Source organism: Rissa tridactyla, chromosome 9 (assembly GCF_028500815.1).
Source record: "Rissa tridactyla isolate bRisTri1 chromosome 9, bRisTri1.patW.cur.20221130, whole genome shotgun sequence".
NCBI lineage: Eukaryota > Metazoa > Chordata > Aves > Charadriiformes > Laridae > Rissa > Rissa tridactyla.
The window spans coordinates 10,954,559-10,971,788 of NC_071474.1; the positions used below are offsets into that span (position 1 = coordinate 10,954,559).

The following is a 17,230-nucleotide window of genomic DNA, read 5'->3' on the forward strand; positions in this document are numbered from 1 at the left end:
ATTTGAAGCTTCTAAGAAACTTATAAAAAAGTAATGTTACCCAATACTATCTTACAAAAGGAAAGAAAAAGACAGTAGCATGGAACTAATTTTTTTTCCTCTCTGGAAGTAGAAGAGTATAAATCTTGACAAAAAAAAAATCTGGAGAAAAATCTCAGATTTTTTACATGCCTTAACACACAAAAATCCTCCCTCCTCCACGCCCCCCAAAGGATGCAAATAACCTAGCAGGCAGGTCCAGCAGTCAAACATCAGAATACAGAAGAACACAGCTACAGCTCCTCAAAATTAACATGTAAATGGAACACATAACATGCATTAATGTTCTTAAATAGGTAAACATGAAGCCACTGTTAACTGGCATAGTGTACATACTCTTTGTTCCTCCCTATGTTCAGTCATTCAGAGCATCCTCATGGAATACCGGCTTAAATATCGGATCTCACAGACTCCACACAACTGTCACTGAATTCTGTTAAGCACAGTCTTCACTGTGTAACTGTCAATAGCACACAGTGGCCAACGTAATTCCAAACATACGCTCAGGAACCACACTTTCACAATGCTGTGTTTTTAAAACGCTTAATATCTTGTTTCACAGAGATAGCTTTCCTTCCTCTTTAAAGCTAACCTCCATTTCTGATTTCTTCAAGAGCTGCTTACCTGTAGAATCTTAACAATTAAAATATCGAGAACTACACATTTAGCTATATTACTAGCTTTCAAAGAAATGGAATCTAACTGTCACTTTAAAACAAAATTGTTAATACTACCTAATCAGCAAAATTACAGGGTGCTGATAATGACTGGTTATCTGAAAGAAAAACAGTCATGTAATTTCATTTTAATACTAGCCAATTAGTAACTAATTGAGTAATTTAATATTAAGGCTAGCAGGAAATACCTTTCACACAAACTACAGAGCATGACACTACAATTTTCAATTCACTGAATAAACAGGGAGAAAGGACATACTGTCTACTGTCACCACTAATATGCCTGAAGTCTCCCAGAAAGAATTCAAGTCCTTACTCTCCTGCAATATTATCTCATAAAGCCTAATTAATCTAAATTTTGTTTGGGCTTTTAGATCAGCTCTGCATTACTTGGACTGTCAGTCAACTGCAACCCTGCAGTCAAATCAGTAAAAATCTTGAGGTTTTTCAAACCGGACTGACGATCAGAATTTTTATATTTGATTTGTTATACAATAGGCATCAGAGTGCAAAAATGCAGTCTTATTTGTGTTCTGAAAATCAATAAAATTGAGAGCAGTACATTTTATCATCTAAGGAGAAAATACAACCAACAAGTCACAATGCATAAGCTTCTGTACTAAATGCACCATTTGCCAAAAAAAAAAAATTAAAATTGAGCTGGTCATACACATATTATGAACCACAATACATGGCAAATTTCTTCAAAATATTCTTTTGTCCATTGGGGGAGTTTTGTCTCTCTTTTAAAAGAATAAAAGTTTAACATATGGCATATAACCACACACGTAAAACAGTTCCCTTTCCAAACAGGGATGACTAAGGAGAGTAGGAAAAAATCCACCAAGAAAAACGTAAGATGAATGTCGGAGAAGACAGGGAAGGAGAGTTTATCCACGTGGCAGAGTGCTCATAAGCAAACAACATATAATGAAAAAATTGGTAAGAGCTATCCATTAGTCTTGGGAAAGTCAGAATCTCTTATAAGCAGTCTTTTGCTTGAAAATCAAGTTGTAGTCACAAAAAAGGACTTACGGTAGTTAGTTTGGTTTTTATTTTTTTTAAAGTTCGACTAAAATCTTGAAAATATGCCCAAGTCTTCCTGTGTTTGGTGTATGTAAAAGCCACTTTTGCCCCTATGTTACATCCTCATCATGTCAAAGAATCTCAATCCTCCCAATTAATAAAAGAACAGGTCATTATCAGTGATAGAACAGCCAAAAAGCGATGGCCTCAGTGTAGTCTTCTCCGATAACTAGAGTATATATCCAGGAAAGCAGACAAAGCAGGAATGGCACTGCTGTGCTACACCAGTACCTGGGCAAGAACTCGTTTCAGATACCTTTAAGGACAGAACTCGAAGTAAAACTGCACCATCTAGTGTCTGGTCAATCCATAAGTGCAATGCATTTTTTTCCCTGAATTCAAACTTAACTGCAAGAAGGATTTTTGGTGAAAGATTCACAGATAAGCATGATAAGAAAAAACTTAAGTAAATCTAGGAAGTGTGTGAAAAAACTAGATAGCAGTAAAGCTTTTAAATATCACTACAGCAAGAGTACCATTTTTTGCACAGAGATTTAACAGTCACAATCAGTTTAATTTAGTAAAAAGAGTAATATTTTTTATGTTGCTTCACTGTACAGTGACAATCCTAGAAAAACATGACATGGCCAGTTAGTACAGAAGTTGACTACTGAAAATGCTCCAGAGGCTAAGAGGGATGAAAAGTTAAGATGAACCCGATTCTTATAAATTCATCATAGAAGTACATTTCTTCTGTAAAAAAGCAGATGGTTTCAGCTAAAAGCAGTCACTTAACTAGTTCAGGCAAATGAAAACTACCCCTCAAAGAAGACGGTCATCAAACAAAAAGCTATAACAAAAAAATCTTCCAAACCTCCCAGAAGAAAATCTTGTAAAGTGCATTAATGCCTTTCAGTTCACTGCAAACAGTTAATCAAGGTTTACACTACTTTAATTAACCCATTTTATTTTAAGTTGTAATGGACTGGGTGATCGCGTAGCTATTATGCCAGATTTGATGGGAAGTGTTTCTTGGTACAAATGCAAGCCTTATGATCATGCCAACACCACCTTACTGAAAAACGAAGAAAGCATTACAACTCAATCACATTTTCAACCAAACACTCTGAGACTGCATACAATGTATACATTAGGAAGATATATTTGGACAAACGCATTCTCCAACAAATGCGGCTTTTACTTCACAACAAATGTGCTAATCTTCTAAACCTAAAGATGTTTAAACAAAGCATCTGTTGAATTCATTCAGAAAATCTCTACTTGCTGAAAAGATTTTATTACATCTGAAGAATTAGTGAATTATTTTCTCAGGTCTAAAACCATTTATCCGTCCTTACAATGTAACTTCTTTTCCTAAAAGTATCTAATATAGATCAGACACTTAAATGTTATGTTTTCTTACCTTGGTTTATTGTGTGGTAATGCCTTTGCATCAACAGCAAACATTTTGGAAACAAAGACAATAACTGGGGCTGTTCCTTCACTACTGCATTTCATAAAAGCTGAACAAACATAAAAGAAAGTTATTTGCACAACTTTTTCCCAAAAGTATGGATAGAACTATGGCTTTCCACCAATCTTCTAGGAATAACTGTTTATTTCCTATTTCAAAGGATAATATGCTAAAGACATTAACAAGAAAAGTAGAAAATTAATCATTTGATAACAGTGTCCATATCTTCAAGTCTGTTTCACAATAAAATGAGCAAAATTGTAAAAATAGAACTCTTCATAACAAACTACATTTACTCCAACTAAATATATTGTTCTGGTATTTAAAGTCGAGTTCGTAGGCTGGTTTAGATTAGAATGAGAGAGAGAGCAGCTTAGCATTAAGACCAACCTATATTTATTCCATACCTCAAAGTATCCTCCCTCCTTTCAAACCAAAGGAGGAAGTCCTGCTCATGTCTTCATGAACTTGGAACAACTAAACTGCAAGAACGGATATTCCTCAAAAGATGAGATCCACACAAAACTCATTTAATACTTAGGAAATTTCCATAAAACTATTCTTTTCATCCAACTTGGAACACATTATCAAATCCAAAACAGACACAATACCATTCAAAACTTCTAACACAGAAATTAAATAGTCTTTTCCTACATTTCTGCCTTTTATCTGAGGTATGAAAAGACTATATTGTAAAGTGCCTAGGCAAACAAAGTGCAAGACTACGACTAAAAATTAGCAAGATAGTCACTAAATGTGAAGTACACTATTTTTTCATAACCAAGAGCAGTAAAGGTCTGAGTTTACAGCAGGAAATTTCTCCTAATTAACTCATACTGATACGGTATTGAATACCATTTGCAGAATACAATGTTTCTAAATATTTAGTAAAGCATGAAAATATCAGTTGCCTTGCCCCTGGGAAACAATTCCTAACAATCAATTTGACATTCACATCTCATCTTAAGTTGACATTTGGTATCTCACCCCTTTAGGTTTCTTGAAGGTCTTTTCAAAACATTGTTCTATAAACACCTTTCACTACGCATACAAAGTTCAGGAACGTTTTTAACTGTTACTATCTTAAGCATGGTATCTTCCTGCAATTTTTACTAAACTACCTCTTGAAATATCAGCGAACATTTACTACCTTACAAAAAAATAGTATTCTGTTATATTCTGTTCAGTCAGAAAGAGTGTTTGCAGAACAAAATCATACATATAAGGATATTTGTCCTCTACAAATCTGTCTGAGAAGATCATTTGGGAACATTATTTTCCTGACTACCAGCTCAGGGGGAAAAACATCACTTCATTCTATATAGAACTTCCTAACCCACAGAGGAAATTACCACATACACATGGAGAATTACGAGCTTTGCTCACCACTGAGCATTACATCCGTAGCATCAGTTTCAACTTTGACTTTTAATTCCGCTAAGTACTTAATTGAGCTTCAGTGATTATCACCTGTCTTTCAGGAAAACAAAGTCAGAAGTTGCTCTCCTTTCCAAGGCACTACAATTTTCATACAGGACATACGTGAACACATCATTATAAATAATTCAAAGATAGAAAAAGGAATATGAGCATCCTGTACACCAAGTTTATTTTCATTACTGCCTATATACAGTTCTTTTACTGCCTATAGTAGAGTTAAATCATTGAACATAGTCTTTCCAGCCCCAATTACAATTTTATAGCACAGGACTTGGTGATTATCAAACTTCCTTTTGCTTACTTTTGCATACCAACATCCCAGTGTTCAACACAACAGAGTCTGAATATACTACTAAACCCTTCCTGAGGAGGAACTCCTAGTCAAAGCTGGAAACTCTGCCGGAACTGGACTTGAAATTGTGATGTCAATGAAGTCAACGGCAAAACTTAAACCAACTTCAAAATATCAGGATTTTATATCTTCATTTGGGTAACAAAATATATTCGTTGCCTTGGAAGTCTTTTGACTCTTGGTTTTATTTCGTAATCTTTTATCATTCTGGAATATCATCAAATAACTAAGAAATCAAGCTACGAGCTATGGAAATGTTGAAGAAATATTTAATGACAATGCTTGTAGTAACAGCTAAGCTATATCTTACTAACCTCTTTTCAGTACGGAAACTACTTAACAATAAATTCAACAGAAAATGTTTTTATTTTAAACTACGAAAACCTGGGCCTAGTTAATCAATAGATTTGTAAAAATGAAAACCAAATTGAAATCTCTACTGGCTAAAAATTATAATGATTTTAATATAGAAGTTTGTAAAATATTCAGTTCTCAATTACATCATAACTTCTACTGTTTAGAACTAAAAACAGGCATTAACCTTGTCTCCTTCTAAAATCCCCAGTGTCAGCGTCTTAGACTTTAAATCATCTGCAACTTGAGTTTTCTAAAAACCACAAATATAGTGGACTGAAGAAAAACATTACGGCCATAAAAATAAGCCATAATACTATGGCATGTCACAGACAAACATCAACAAAGCTACTACAAGTAAAATAACCCTAAATCTAAGTAGAGATCCAAAGACAAACAAAACCACCAAGATTTAATGGGAGAACACCTACTCACCACTTTTCAGTTCCTGAGTTTCTGGTGGCAAAGAATCAAACGTTCTAGCTCCAACACACATCAGCTTTTCCACTCTCTCTGCAGCGATGTCAAGAGGACTGGGAAGTTTATTACACACCATGGCTAAAACACATCGCTAAGGATATATATTTATATATTTCCTTACTGAATGCAAATAAAGGAAGACAAATGCTTTAAATGTTTGTTTCTTTAAATCTCATTCGCTAACTGCCAGCAACAACAGATAGCTAAAATCCAGCTCTGTCTAGGTTACGGTGCATACAGCTCCCTCTCAAGTCAGCAACAATTTCAGGCATTTATCGAAGGGCAGAATGGATAGTTAAGTAGGGGTGGCTCACCCCATGTGCAAGCGGGAAACTAAGAATAGTACAATTGGGGCAGTATTTACAGAACTAATTAGTATATATACATCAATAATTTCTGCATACCTGCTATAATATAGTATCTATTATATTACAAACTATGAGAAAACCACCTACACAGCAGACAAACCACGAAGGCTGATCTTTGATTAAGAATCCATATGCCTGAAACATAACACCAGATACTTACAGAAGCTCATGGACAGAAGACCTAAGATATTATTATAAAAAGGAGATTGGCTTATCCTTCAGGAAAAACACTAACATTTGTACATAAAACTACATAGTGAATGCGTATTGTTAAACTGCCTCCAGTTTCGTAACTTATTTTCCTAAAAAAGGATGTGTGCAAAAGCACCAAGTTGGAGAAATGTAAGACTAATTGTAGATATGTAACTTAATATTACAAGTGAGAAAATAGGTCCAGCTAGCATAGGCACAGACATGAAAAAAGAGAATAAATCATACCAAACCGCACATTGAAATATGTGAGCACGCTCTGAAGTCTGAGAACTGCCAATAGAACAAAAAGTAGTTTCTTTCTTAAGGATACAGAGGACTGCATCAGATATTGGTAGCCACTGGCTACAAATGGCATTAAGATGAACTTTAGGGTCTGCATGCCGTGACTCCCGGGCACCAATCTTCAATCCCAAAGAGGTGACTATCTTTTCAATTTTTTCTTTATCTCTGTAAGGAAAATAGTAAATACATAAAAATCCACAGTAGCAATATATAACAAGCATCTACATTTCTTGTTTGAGTATTTTAAAAAAAAAATCACCATAGCACATGGAAAGAGATTCCATGAAAACTTTACAGATCTTCTCACCTTTTCATAACAGCTTCATAGAGACTCCATATGTTGTCCAGCACCAACTGCACAAACAAAGGTTTCTTTCCTTTTGACTGGTAGAACATAAACATACAGGTAGTTACCAGGAATTCCTCAGTTTTACAATAGGCTTAAGACTACACTTTTAACTGACTATTTTCATAAGGAGCAGGTAAAACCTTTATTCAAAACCAAGACAGCTATCTGTTTTGACACAAGATCACTACTTCAACAGTCTGTCTTATAAAACATGTTTAATAAACATGAAATTTAGAAGTGAAGGACAATGGTTTCAATTTCAGAAAAAGGGCCTGATAAATATGGAACAGGTCTACCTGGTTATCAACCTTTTTATAACTATTAATCCTCACCTAAGAAGACACACCAAAAAAAAAAATCTTCATTAAATTGAAATAGGGAAACTCCCTTCTCCTCCCTTAACTTTTAGTGGTGGAAATGCTTAATGCAAGAGAAGTGCAGTCTTCAGGCCAGGGTTTTGGTATAGCATTCAGTGGGATTTCACTAAAACAAAAAAGATTTTCTATATCCTAAATAGTAACCTAAACGTGAATATCCTAAATCCTTAGCTGAATCTCTTCAAATAAGACAAGAGACCCTCTTGCTACTCGTTACTACATTGTTAGTCTTCCATTCATCTTGTTTGTTTCACTCTATGTTGAATCCTTGGAAGTTGCAATGTCCCTTTTATTTTGTGAACAGAGACATTTAAGAGCAATCTGATCTAGTTAAAGATGTCACTGCTTACTGCAGCAGGCTTGGACTAGATGACCTTTAAAGGTCCCTTCCAACCCAACACATTCTATGATTCTATGAGCAACTGTGAGCACTGTTAGATGGTATTTCCTCCGTGTAGCTTTTGAATGGTTGATTTTGGAATGTTCTCTTCTCCAAGGGCTGATGCAAGGCTATCCTAGTGACTTTACACTTCCACTGATATTGAGTGAAAAGGTACTAAGGTCAATTTTCAGAATACACTATGAGGAATAGAATAAATAAATAAATAAATAATAATAATAAAAAATAAAACAGGTAATATTTTTGACCACCTCCCTACCTGATCACCTTTCATTATCTTCTTTGCTTTTGTATTTAGATAATAATCTCCCCATAAAGTTTTCAGAAGTACTGCAGGCTTGATTCCAATCTTTTGGCTGTACATTTTGGCAAAATGCTCAATGCTGAAAGGGAACAAAACACATCTCGATAAAAGTGTATTACTGTTTCCATGTGCCTAAGCAACAGACACGCACAAATGAAAAATCACACACAAATCTCAAGTCCTTGTTTTACTCCCATTTTTCCAATTGTTTTCACTTTAGCTCCCACTGTTTAACATTTACACCTGCAAAAAAATTTATTCATAACATCTCAAAAATGTCAGCAGTTTCTGTATGTTTTTGTTTCGTTTCAAGTCAGTTTCAAGGCTGAACTTGTTTATTTGGAATAAACATTTGTGTACTACCTCCCCAGTAAAAACTCAAAAGCATAATACAAAATTTCTAAATATGTGATGAATCTCAAATTTATTCTATAGAAGACATCCCATGACACGTTTAACTACGGTCTGTGAACAGAACAGTACAAGTTAAAAATCAGGTGTTCTTTCGAGCCACACTTGAGCCATCAGATGGTGGTAATTATTTTTTAAATTAACTACTTTGGGCATTTCTTGTTGTTTGAATCATTGCTTTAATAATGAGTAAACCCCAGAAAATAATATAAAAACTGTAATGCCAAAATCGTGTTATACAGCCAATTGTGTTGTTCGGTGGTCCCCATGAGTTAATAAAAGCAGGCTGCTTACGACCTAAAGAGGGAGTCCTGAACATTGTGTGGTTTTCCTTGCTGAAAACGTTCAGTGAGCAGTAATAGAAAAAAAATTACCACATATTTGCTCCTTGCGCATGGAGAAACAAAAATACACGTCTACAATAAGAACAGTACTATTTACAGAACAATGATATTTGATAATCTGTCCTTTGAAATCCAGAATTCTCCAATTTCTACACACCTAAAAAAAAAAAGACTTGTTCATGTCAGCAAGACATAAGCTACGAGTTCTGAACTAAGACCAAAAATTAGATGTTTTTCCAGAAACTATCCCAAACTCTGACCAGGGCGAGAACCTTCAAAATTCTTGTGCCAGCAGCTCCTGCCTACATATTTACAGCATTCTTTCAACACTTGACGATTATGAGAAAAGCATATGTACTAATTGCGCTGGATGAGGCTAGGACTGCCTAATGGTTTAATTTTTTCCTGCCATGACAAGTCGTAATACCGTTAAGAACAAAACTCTCAACCATGTAATAGCAGTCACGGTTGCCCTGACTAAGATAATGCTCCACTGATCTGTATTTCACCACACAGTACTGCTGGCAGTCCAGAAGTACCTCTTGAAACTAATTAAGGAAAATGTTCCTTTTTCCCTTCCATAGTATGATTCATCTGAACCAGGGCTCGCCAGTTCATCATAAGAAACAAAGCAGTATCAGAAAGCCAACAGTCTTCGTTCAGCTTCAACAAATACATTAAAACATTTTCAAGATGTAAGGGGAAAAAAACAGAGAATTAGGACAGGTACAAATAAGAGAACTAGCAGATAGGAGTCTTGTTATTTGTCGAAGCCGCCGAAATATCAGTGACCAACATATACCAAGTGCTAAAAGCTTTGGGGAAAAAAATAACAATAAAAAAAAGAAAATTAACACAAGGTATTATTTCTGAAAACAACAGATTAGAGACTCTCAAGCCCTAAGCAATGTTTCAGAGAAATTTTCTTCTCCACCTCTCTGTATATACCCCAATGTTATTACAAATGAGATACATAACCTGAAAGCACATCAGAAAGCACCTCTGGTGTCAAACAGTTCAAACTGAAGTATTTTTTGCTAAAAATCTGAGCTGGAGAAACAAATCAATCTTCTGCCACATTTGTATGAAATTAAATTCTATCTACAGAGAAATTATCAGAGGAAAAGAAATCATGAAAGCAAGATAACTACCTGAACTCTCACTTTTACAAAAATGACTACTATATTCACCTACCATTTAGGAATATTCTTGCTTTCTCATTACAAAGGTGATCATAGGGCATTTATGACGACATGCTTAAACCAGAATCTAGTTCTGCAACCTATAAATCTTAATAGTTGATCATTGACTTGCAAATGTCAAGTAGCTTGATCTAAAGAAATAGTTTCTAAATTGCCTTTGAGCTTGTAATTCTACTTATTGTAACAAAGTTCTCCACTGTATCATTTTCATTAAGAAACATTTTTCCTAATGTTTAGCATTCCCTGGCCGTATCCTTAGAATACTAATGCTAAACCTAGGCCACCTTTGAACTTCCGCAAACAAAAACTTAGCTTTTTGTTTTCATTTATTCCCTTCCACGGGCTTTATCAGTATCCAAAACAAAAGTAAGCTTCAAAATGCCCAATTTTTATCCATACAGAACAAAAATAGCAGATAGCTCTAAAATATCTCTACATCCACTAAAGAAAATGTTTGCATTCTGACTCCAAACTTGAACAAGTTTATAACAGTTGCATCCCAAATACTCTGTATAACAACAGTTTACTGTAAACATAATCTGTTTTTTCCATGTAATTTCAATTAAAAGTTCCAAGTCAGGAAAAATCAAAATACTGTTTCCCTGCACATCATAAAGCAGAAGAGTGACTGTGGGCACCATACAGGAATGGAGGACTTAGTTAAGATGTGTGTTAATGTGCAGATCACCAAAGGTATCAGAAACCCCCCACTAGCCTTCAGAAATTAAAAGGGCTCCTGTCACTCACACCCCGTATGAAAAGATCTCTTTCAGACTAAAGAACATGTCAGAATTTGAAGATTTGTTTTCAGTTTCCTTACACATTTGATTTTTCTTTTTATAAATTATTATCATTTATGACAGATAATTACCATTTTATTTTCCCTTTCTTCTGCAATGCTAATAAACGATTGTGTTAGACTACACACTACGCAGGGAACCTTATTTAAGAGCTTGACTTTTACTTAAAAAATCCTGGAGCTGATTTTTTTTAAAGGTTTTGCAATATTAAATACATTCACTGTATTATTGAGTATATCTTTTTAATTATATTTTCATGATGAAGACAACGACTCCACCTTGTGGCTAGCAATCAGAACATCTGTAACCTTTACACTAGCCTGCTGCCCTTTGAAGCTAAGAAAAGGACTGAAAAACAGAAATTGATCACAAACACCAATACAGTAATCCAGAACATTTTCTGAAATTGTTCTATCCCCAAATTCTTACTTTTACTTAAACATCTCTGCAATTTTCTTTAGCAACTGCTGAAACAGAAATATAAAGATATTAGGTAATGAGATAAGAAACACATCTGAATGAAGAACAGAAAAAAGCCAGATTAAGACTGATGAGTATAGACACTTGAGGACAAATGCATGATTTCAAGGCTTTGACTTCATGAAGTCAAAGTCTGATACAGAAAAAGCAGATCACAGTAATGCCGTGACCCAGAATTGCACTGGAGCGAACCTGACAGCCGAAACTGCTGCCCTGATGCCAGTTGCCTGCCTTATGCTTGTTATGAATGTCACTGTCCCTATGGCTGAAAAGTCCAATCTACTTGTAAAACAGCTCCCGTACTGCCACAGTTTTTGGCTTAGTCTATTACAGTATATCAAGTGTCAGCAATTAACAAAATACTAAGTTTACCAGGCTAGGCTGGACACTATAGTGGGCTCAGCAGCTGCCGTGGAAGTAAAACAAGGGTCCCTGTCACATAGCTGACAAAGCTGGTAGTACCTTCAGCTGTCCAGTGTTAATAATACATTAGGACTAATTATACACAGTTGCATATCACAGAAAAATATAAAAAACATCTTTAGAAAGATGAAGCAACTCAAAATACTTTAAGAGTAACTGCAGTAATCAATTAAAACAAATAAAGTCAATAACTAAATCCCAGACTTACCCAAAACCCCAGCCATCAATTGCACTGGCAAAGACCACATTTCCATGGTCCGGTGAAAAATAAAGATGTGAATCATCAGTATCTTCTAATCCAGTACTCCAGTCATAAATTTGATCTCCTGGTGCAGTGTCTGAAACACTTTCACTTTCTGTTTCTTTCTCAGCTCTTTCTTCTAAGACTTTAGAGGTAAAGAGTGCTCCAGTGACTGCATTGATCTACAGAAGGATACGTAAAAACACCCTAAGATTCGTTCACTCTTTCGCAACCCTTGCAATTAAAATGCAATTCACTCTGCCCTCCAAAAATATAAGAAAGGGTTTGGTTTTTTTTAAACAAGATAGCATGCCTGTGATTCATTTTGCGGTTTAAAACACAGACCTTGTGCATCCAATCCTGCCCAGTTGAAGACAAGAGGAGTCTGACTTGGAAAGTACATGGTGTTTAAATCGAAATGTTAGTCTCAAAGTCAGCCACATCAGGATTGAATCAGTTATAGAGTATCATACATCTCATTTTGTGTCTCAGAACAAGGAATGGTGAAATAGGAACTTGTTACTGCCAACAAACAAACAACAAAGGAGGGCAAAGGGAAACCATGTAGATAAGTGCTTAAAAAGTAAGCTCTGGGGGAAAAAAGAAAAAAGTTTGAAGGCAACTTAACTTACAACTTAAAAGATGAATTAACTTTATCGCTGCATAAATCTATCAATATCAGGAGCAGTCTAAAGATATTATTTGTCTATCTCCAAAGAAGTTTAAGCACTTTAACAGGAAGAGCAAAACATTTCAGCATACTATTTCTAAAACAGACGACTCTTCCTGATGACCTGTCAAGAGGCATTTAATACACTTTTCTCTATCACAGATGTTCTGAATGAACCTCAAAACCAACTAGAAATAAAATGTATCTCAACGTTAAAAATTATACTAGATGTTCTAGTGCTCAATCCCACAAAGAAAAAAAAAAATTGGTTCTGCCGCACTAAATTTATAAGGCAGTGAAAAATACAGTCTCTGTCAATTCAAGAATGGAGAAAAGGGGGAAGAAAAAAAAAGGTCAACAAAATCTGCTGTATGAACATGACACTATAGCACAAATACCTGTTCTAAGATATTCTTAAGGTGCAAGTACGCTTCCTGAGGGGTGAGCTTGAGCTCCACAATCAGGCGATCGATTTTATTAATCACCAATACTGGACGTATATTTTCTAGCCATGCTTGCCGCAGAACTGCTTGAGTCTATTAAGAAGGAAATAGTTAAAAAAAAAATCCATTACAGAAAGCTTGATACTACAAAAGAGATGAAATGTTAAAAAAAAAGTCAATATAATTCTAAAATTTAATTAAACAGATAATAACGGATAGGTTTACATTCAAACCAGAAATTTGACTCCCAAAGTACAGTGTTAGTTATTACAGAATTCTGCAGAATGACAGAATTTCATAGTAAAAACACTCACAACAAAAAAACCTCAACTCTTTAGAAAAATAAGCCATGAAAAAAAACCCAATTTCAATGTTATTTTGCATAGTTTTTCACTTTCAATAACCTAAAAGCACATGTAAAGATATCAAAATTATTTCCCTTAAGACATTTATTTCTTCTCTATACAAATATTCCATTACCTTAAAAATTGCACACTCACTGTTTCAGCCCTACATCACTACACCCACTCAGCAGTGCTGCTCAGGTTTTCAGCACAGCTATGAAACTAACTACCCTCTTTCATACCTCAAGTACATTGTCATTTATTAAAAGTTTTACAAAACTTCTTAAACCTCATCTAAAAGCTCATCTTTTCTTTCTACGTAATACACTTAAGACTTCGCTTACTCTGTCTTCTCTACCCTCTTTCTCTATTTAATATACTTTATTTCACCTGTGGACAGACTCCTTCAACAGCATCCACCACTATGATGCAACCATCACAGAGTCGGACAGCAGTAGATACTTCTGAAGAAAAATCCACGTGCCCTGGGGAGTCTATTAAATTAATCAGATACTCCTGATCACCTAGGATCAAACAATAAATCAGTATTTCAGAACAGTTTTCAAAAATATTTCTTTCAGCCATCCGGTTATACTGCTTAAGCCATTATTAATTTCTAAGGACCCAATCTGCAGTAACCATTACGCTAGTGGCTTGTGCCTAGTTGGTTTTAATTTCACTCTTAATGCCAATCTTCATCTTTCAACGTCCAACTACCTTTGGAAAATTAAAAACAAACAAAATCACACCAGCCATCCAAACAAAAAGAAACAAGCTTGTAGTGGCATTACAAATAGATCACTAGCTAAAACACTGATCAACTGCATTACAGTCTGCATTTTAAAGATAAATCGTGACAGACTGTCATAAAAATAAACCCTACATTCTCCATAAAATGCCTCATTTCAACTTTGTTATTTTTTTAAAACACACTTTTGACTCCAAACTCCTAAACTATCTTCAAAATATCAATACAGGAGAAATTTTCAATATTTTCTACGCTACTCCCAAAAAAAATTCTGCTTAGCAGTCAACTTTTGATGAACTCAGTGCATTTATCATCAGCCACAATCAAAATAAGATCAAATGACTTTCCTGTTTAAGAAGTTGTATTAAGAGTCGACATTTCAATATAACAGAAAAACAACAGGCACAAAATGTTAAAAGTAAGGTCATTTCAGAGTCAACAATAAAGCAGCCACAGTTTACAATACTTAGTTGGAAGATCATTGATTTAAACTGTTTTTTTATAACCAGCTGTAGATTAAATGGAAAGGCTAATGGTGGCTTTTCTGTTAGTTATTCTTTTTTCTGCACAAGTCTGCTGGTAATGTATTTCATGTTTTTCATCTGCCTAGATGAGGCTGGTGGAGAACATGGAGTCATAACAAGGATGAGACTCTAACTACACTATAAAAAAACCCTCTGAAGAATTTATAGCAGAGTATTACAGGCACCTTGATGCAGAAGGATAGTAAAGGTAAGACTGTACAAAATAATTTAAAAATGTGTGCTTTTTTGAAAGATGACATTATTTCAGTGATATTATTTCAAGACTTAAGATCAAAATATGAAGATTTAGATCTAAAATAAAAACAACTAATCTGACTGCCTCCACTCAGAGATATGACTGAAGATGGTTTTCTTAACCAAGGTAATTGAGTTTCATCTCAGGGTTAACAGTTGAATACGTGCCTAAGTCTCTGTAGAAGCATGGCCTAACACCAAGAAACACAAAAGTAAAAGTTGCACACAAAAAGATCTCAACAGCAACAATGAAGACACATGGAAAATTAACAAATACATATATAAAGCTTATACTTGCCAGCATCAACACCTTACCTTTCACAAAGTGCAATGAAATTGCACTAGATTTCATTGTTATTCCTCGGATTTGTTCATCTTCTCTACTGTCTAGATATCTCAGCTGATTACAAAAACAAAAGAAGAGGGGATAAAGCTGTAGAATTATCTCCATAAGTTACTTATCAAACATCAAAGAGCATGACAGCAAGAAAATGAGGTTTAGCAAGACTAGGAATGGAATTTCCTTAATTATCACTGATTCACAAACCCAGCACATCCACACCAGAATTTTGTTTAAAATGACAGTATAACTCTACCTTTCCTGCCAGGCGGCTAGAAATTATTCCATTGCTAGATATTAGACAATCAGCCAGAGTAGTTTTGCCTGAAAAGAAAAATAAATTACTTAGTTTAAATTAATACAGACAATGGAAAAAGATGCAACAATATTATGAATCCTGACGACATTCAGTATTCTGAGATATCAACATTAACATGGGTTTTAACATGTCAAGGAAGTACAAACTAACTTTAAAAAAAACCCAAATCCGTTTATTCAGATTCAGCTTCACCTGTTAAGTGCATATACGTTTATTTTTGAAGAGTGGATGCAACCTTACCTGTCATGACTAGAAAAGCAGTTGAAATAACAAACAGAACATCAGAACCACAACGTATCGTGCAATTAGACAAAACATTTGTGTCCTAAAATGAGCATTTACTATTTTCACCTACATAACAAACTTCTTCCATTAAGTAAACATAGAAATACAACAGCCTACCTATATATGGCCTACCTATACATAGGTATAAACCAGTCTACCTAGATATGGCATACACTCAATTCACGCCAACATTCAGTACCACAAAAGCAGAAAACATTCAGTTTCAACTATTCCACGTTATTATAAAGTAATGTCCTCTTAAGTTCTAAAAGATAAGCTGCATCAGGACAAAAGAAATGTGCATAAAGCAAATTTATTTCTAAGTATCAGGATTAAGACAGTTTAAAGCAAAATCCATGAAAAGCTACTGCTTTAAAACAGCAACCAAAATACCTCACCATCATTCAAACTAACACACACAGAGATTTTCCTCGTGAGGTTTCTGCCAGTCCAAGCACCTGTCTTACCATGATCCACGTGGGCTAATATACAGATATTCCTGATTCCAGAAGTCTTCTTCTGGAGGCCAACCATCGTTCCCACACTTGTGAGGACCATGGTTCACTAATTCTGTGAAAGGAGGAAAATATTTTATTTAGGAGACAACTTAAGAAGCAGGTTTTTGTTTTGTTTTGTTTTGGTTTTTTTGTTTTTTGTTTTTTTTTTTTTAATTACGTAAGCTTTGGTCAGAGCTCCTCATTAGGGAAACCTCCTCTGACACGTGGAGCCTGTCACGTTCCTCAGACACCGTTGGCAGGACACCTCGGACACCAGAAACTCACAAACCACGGGGCACGTTTCTATGTTGAACAAGAACCCGGGGGGTTGGGGTTTTTTGTCAGTTTTCCGTTCCGCACGAACACCGAGCCGCCTCGGCCCTCCGCACCCGACGGTGCCCGGCAGAGGCACAACCTCCCGCTTTACACTCGGGCCGCTGGGGGCACCTCCCGCCCCGTCCCCGCCTTTCGCCTCCCCGCCGCCCCCCGCCGCGCTCCCCCCGGCCCTCCAACGCCTCAGCTCCGCACGGCCGCCACCGGGACCGGTGCCCCGGGGGAGAGGGGGGCCGCAGGCCTCCCCTATGGTTTCCAGGCCGAGGACCTCCGTGAAGGGGCGCCCTCAGGGCCGGTGCTGAGGCGGAGAAGGGGGGAGGCCGCGCCGCCGCCCGTCCCCTCACGGGGAGGGTGCACCCCACCGTCGCTGCCTCCCGACGCCGCGCCGCCCGTACCCGGAAGCCGGCGCCGGTTCCTCCCTCCGCCCCCCTGCGTG

At 36.1% G+C, this 17,230-nt stretch overlaps 1 protein-coding gene across 3 annotated transcripts in view; it reads right to left on the reverse strand.

The window, feature by feature from the left end:
* Positions 1–17,224, reverse strand: part of EFL1 (elongation factor like GTPase 1) — an 82,904-nt gene extending 65,680 nt beyond the window's left edge. The window contains exons 1-12 of one of the 3 annotated variants that reach the window (XM_054213696.1): positions 17,190–17,224; positions 16,432–16,534; positions 15,617–15,684; positions 15,336–15,420; positions 13,884–14,017; positions 13,105–13,242; positions 12,004–12,218; positions 8,091–8,214; positions 7,013–7,089; positions 6,734–6,870; positions 5,798–5,920; positions 3,166–3,265 (exon numbers count right to left, since the gene is read on the reverse strand). In XM_054213696.1, coding sequence (XP_054069671.1) covers positions 3,166–3,265; positions 5,798–5,920; positions 6,734–6,870; positions 7,013–7,089; positions 8,091–8,214; positions 12,004–12,218; positions 13,105–13,242; positions 13,884–14,017; positions 15,336–15,420; positions 15,617–15,684; positions 16,432–16,522 — 1,292 coding nt within the window. In that variant the 5' untranslated portion in view covers positions 16,523–16,534; positions 17,190–17,224. Of the gene's footprint in view, positions 1–3,165; positions 3,266–5,797; positions 5,921–6,733; positions 6,871–7,012; positions 7,090–8,090; positions 8,215–12,003; positions 12,219–13,104; positions 13,243–13,883; positions 14,018–15,335; positions 15,421–15,616; positions 15,685–16,431; positions 16,535–16,639; positions 16,912–17,156 lie in introns of those variants that run through there. The other 2 variants (XM_054213695.1, XM_054213694.1) reach the window with 2 other exon arrangements.
* Positions 17,225–17,230: the final 6 nt, after the last annotated feature.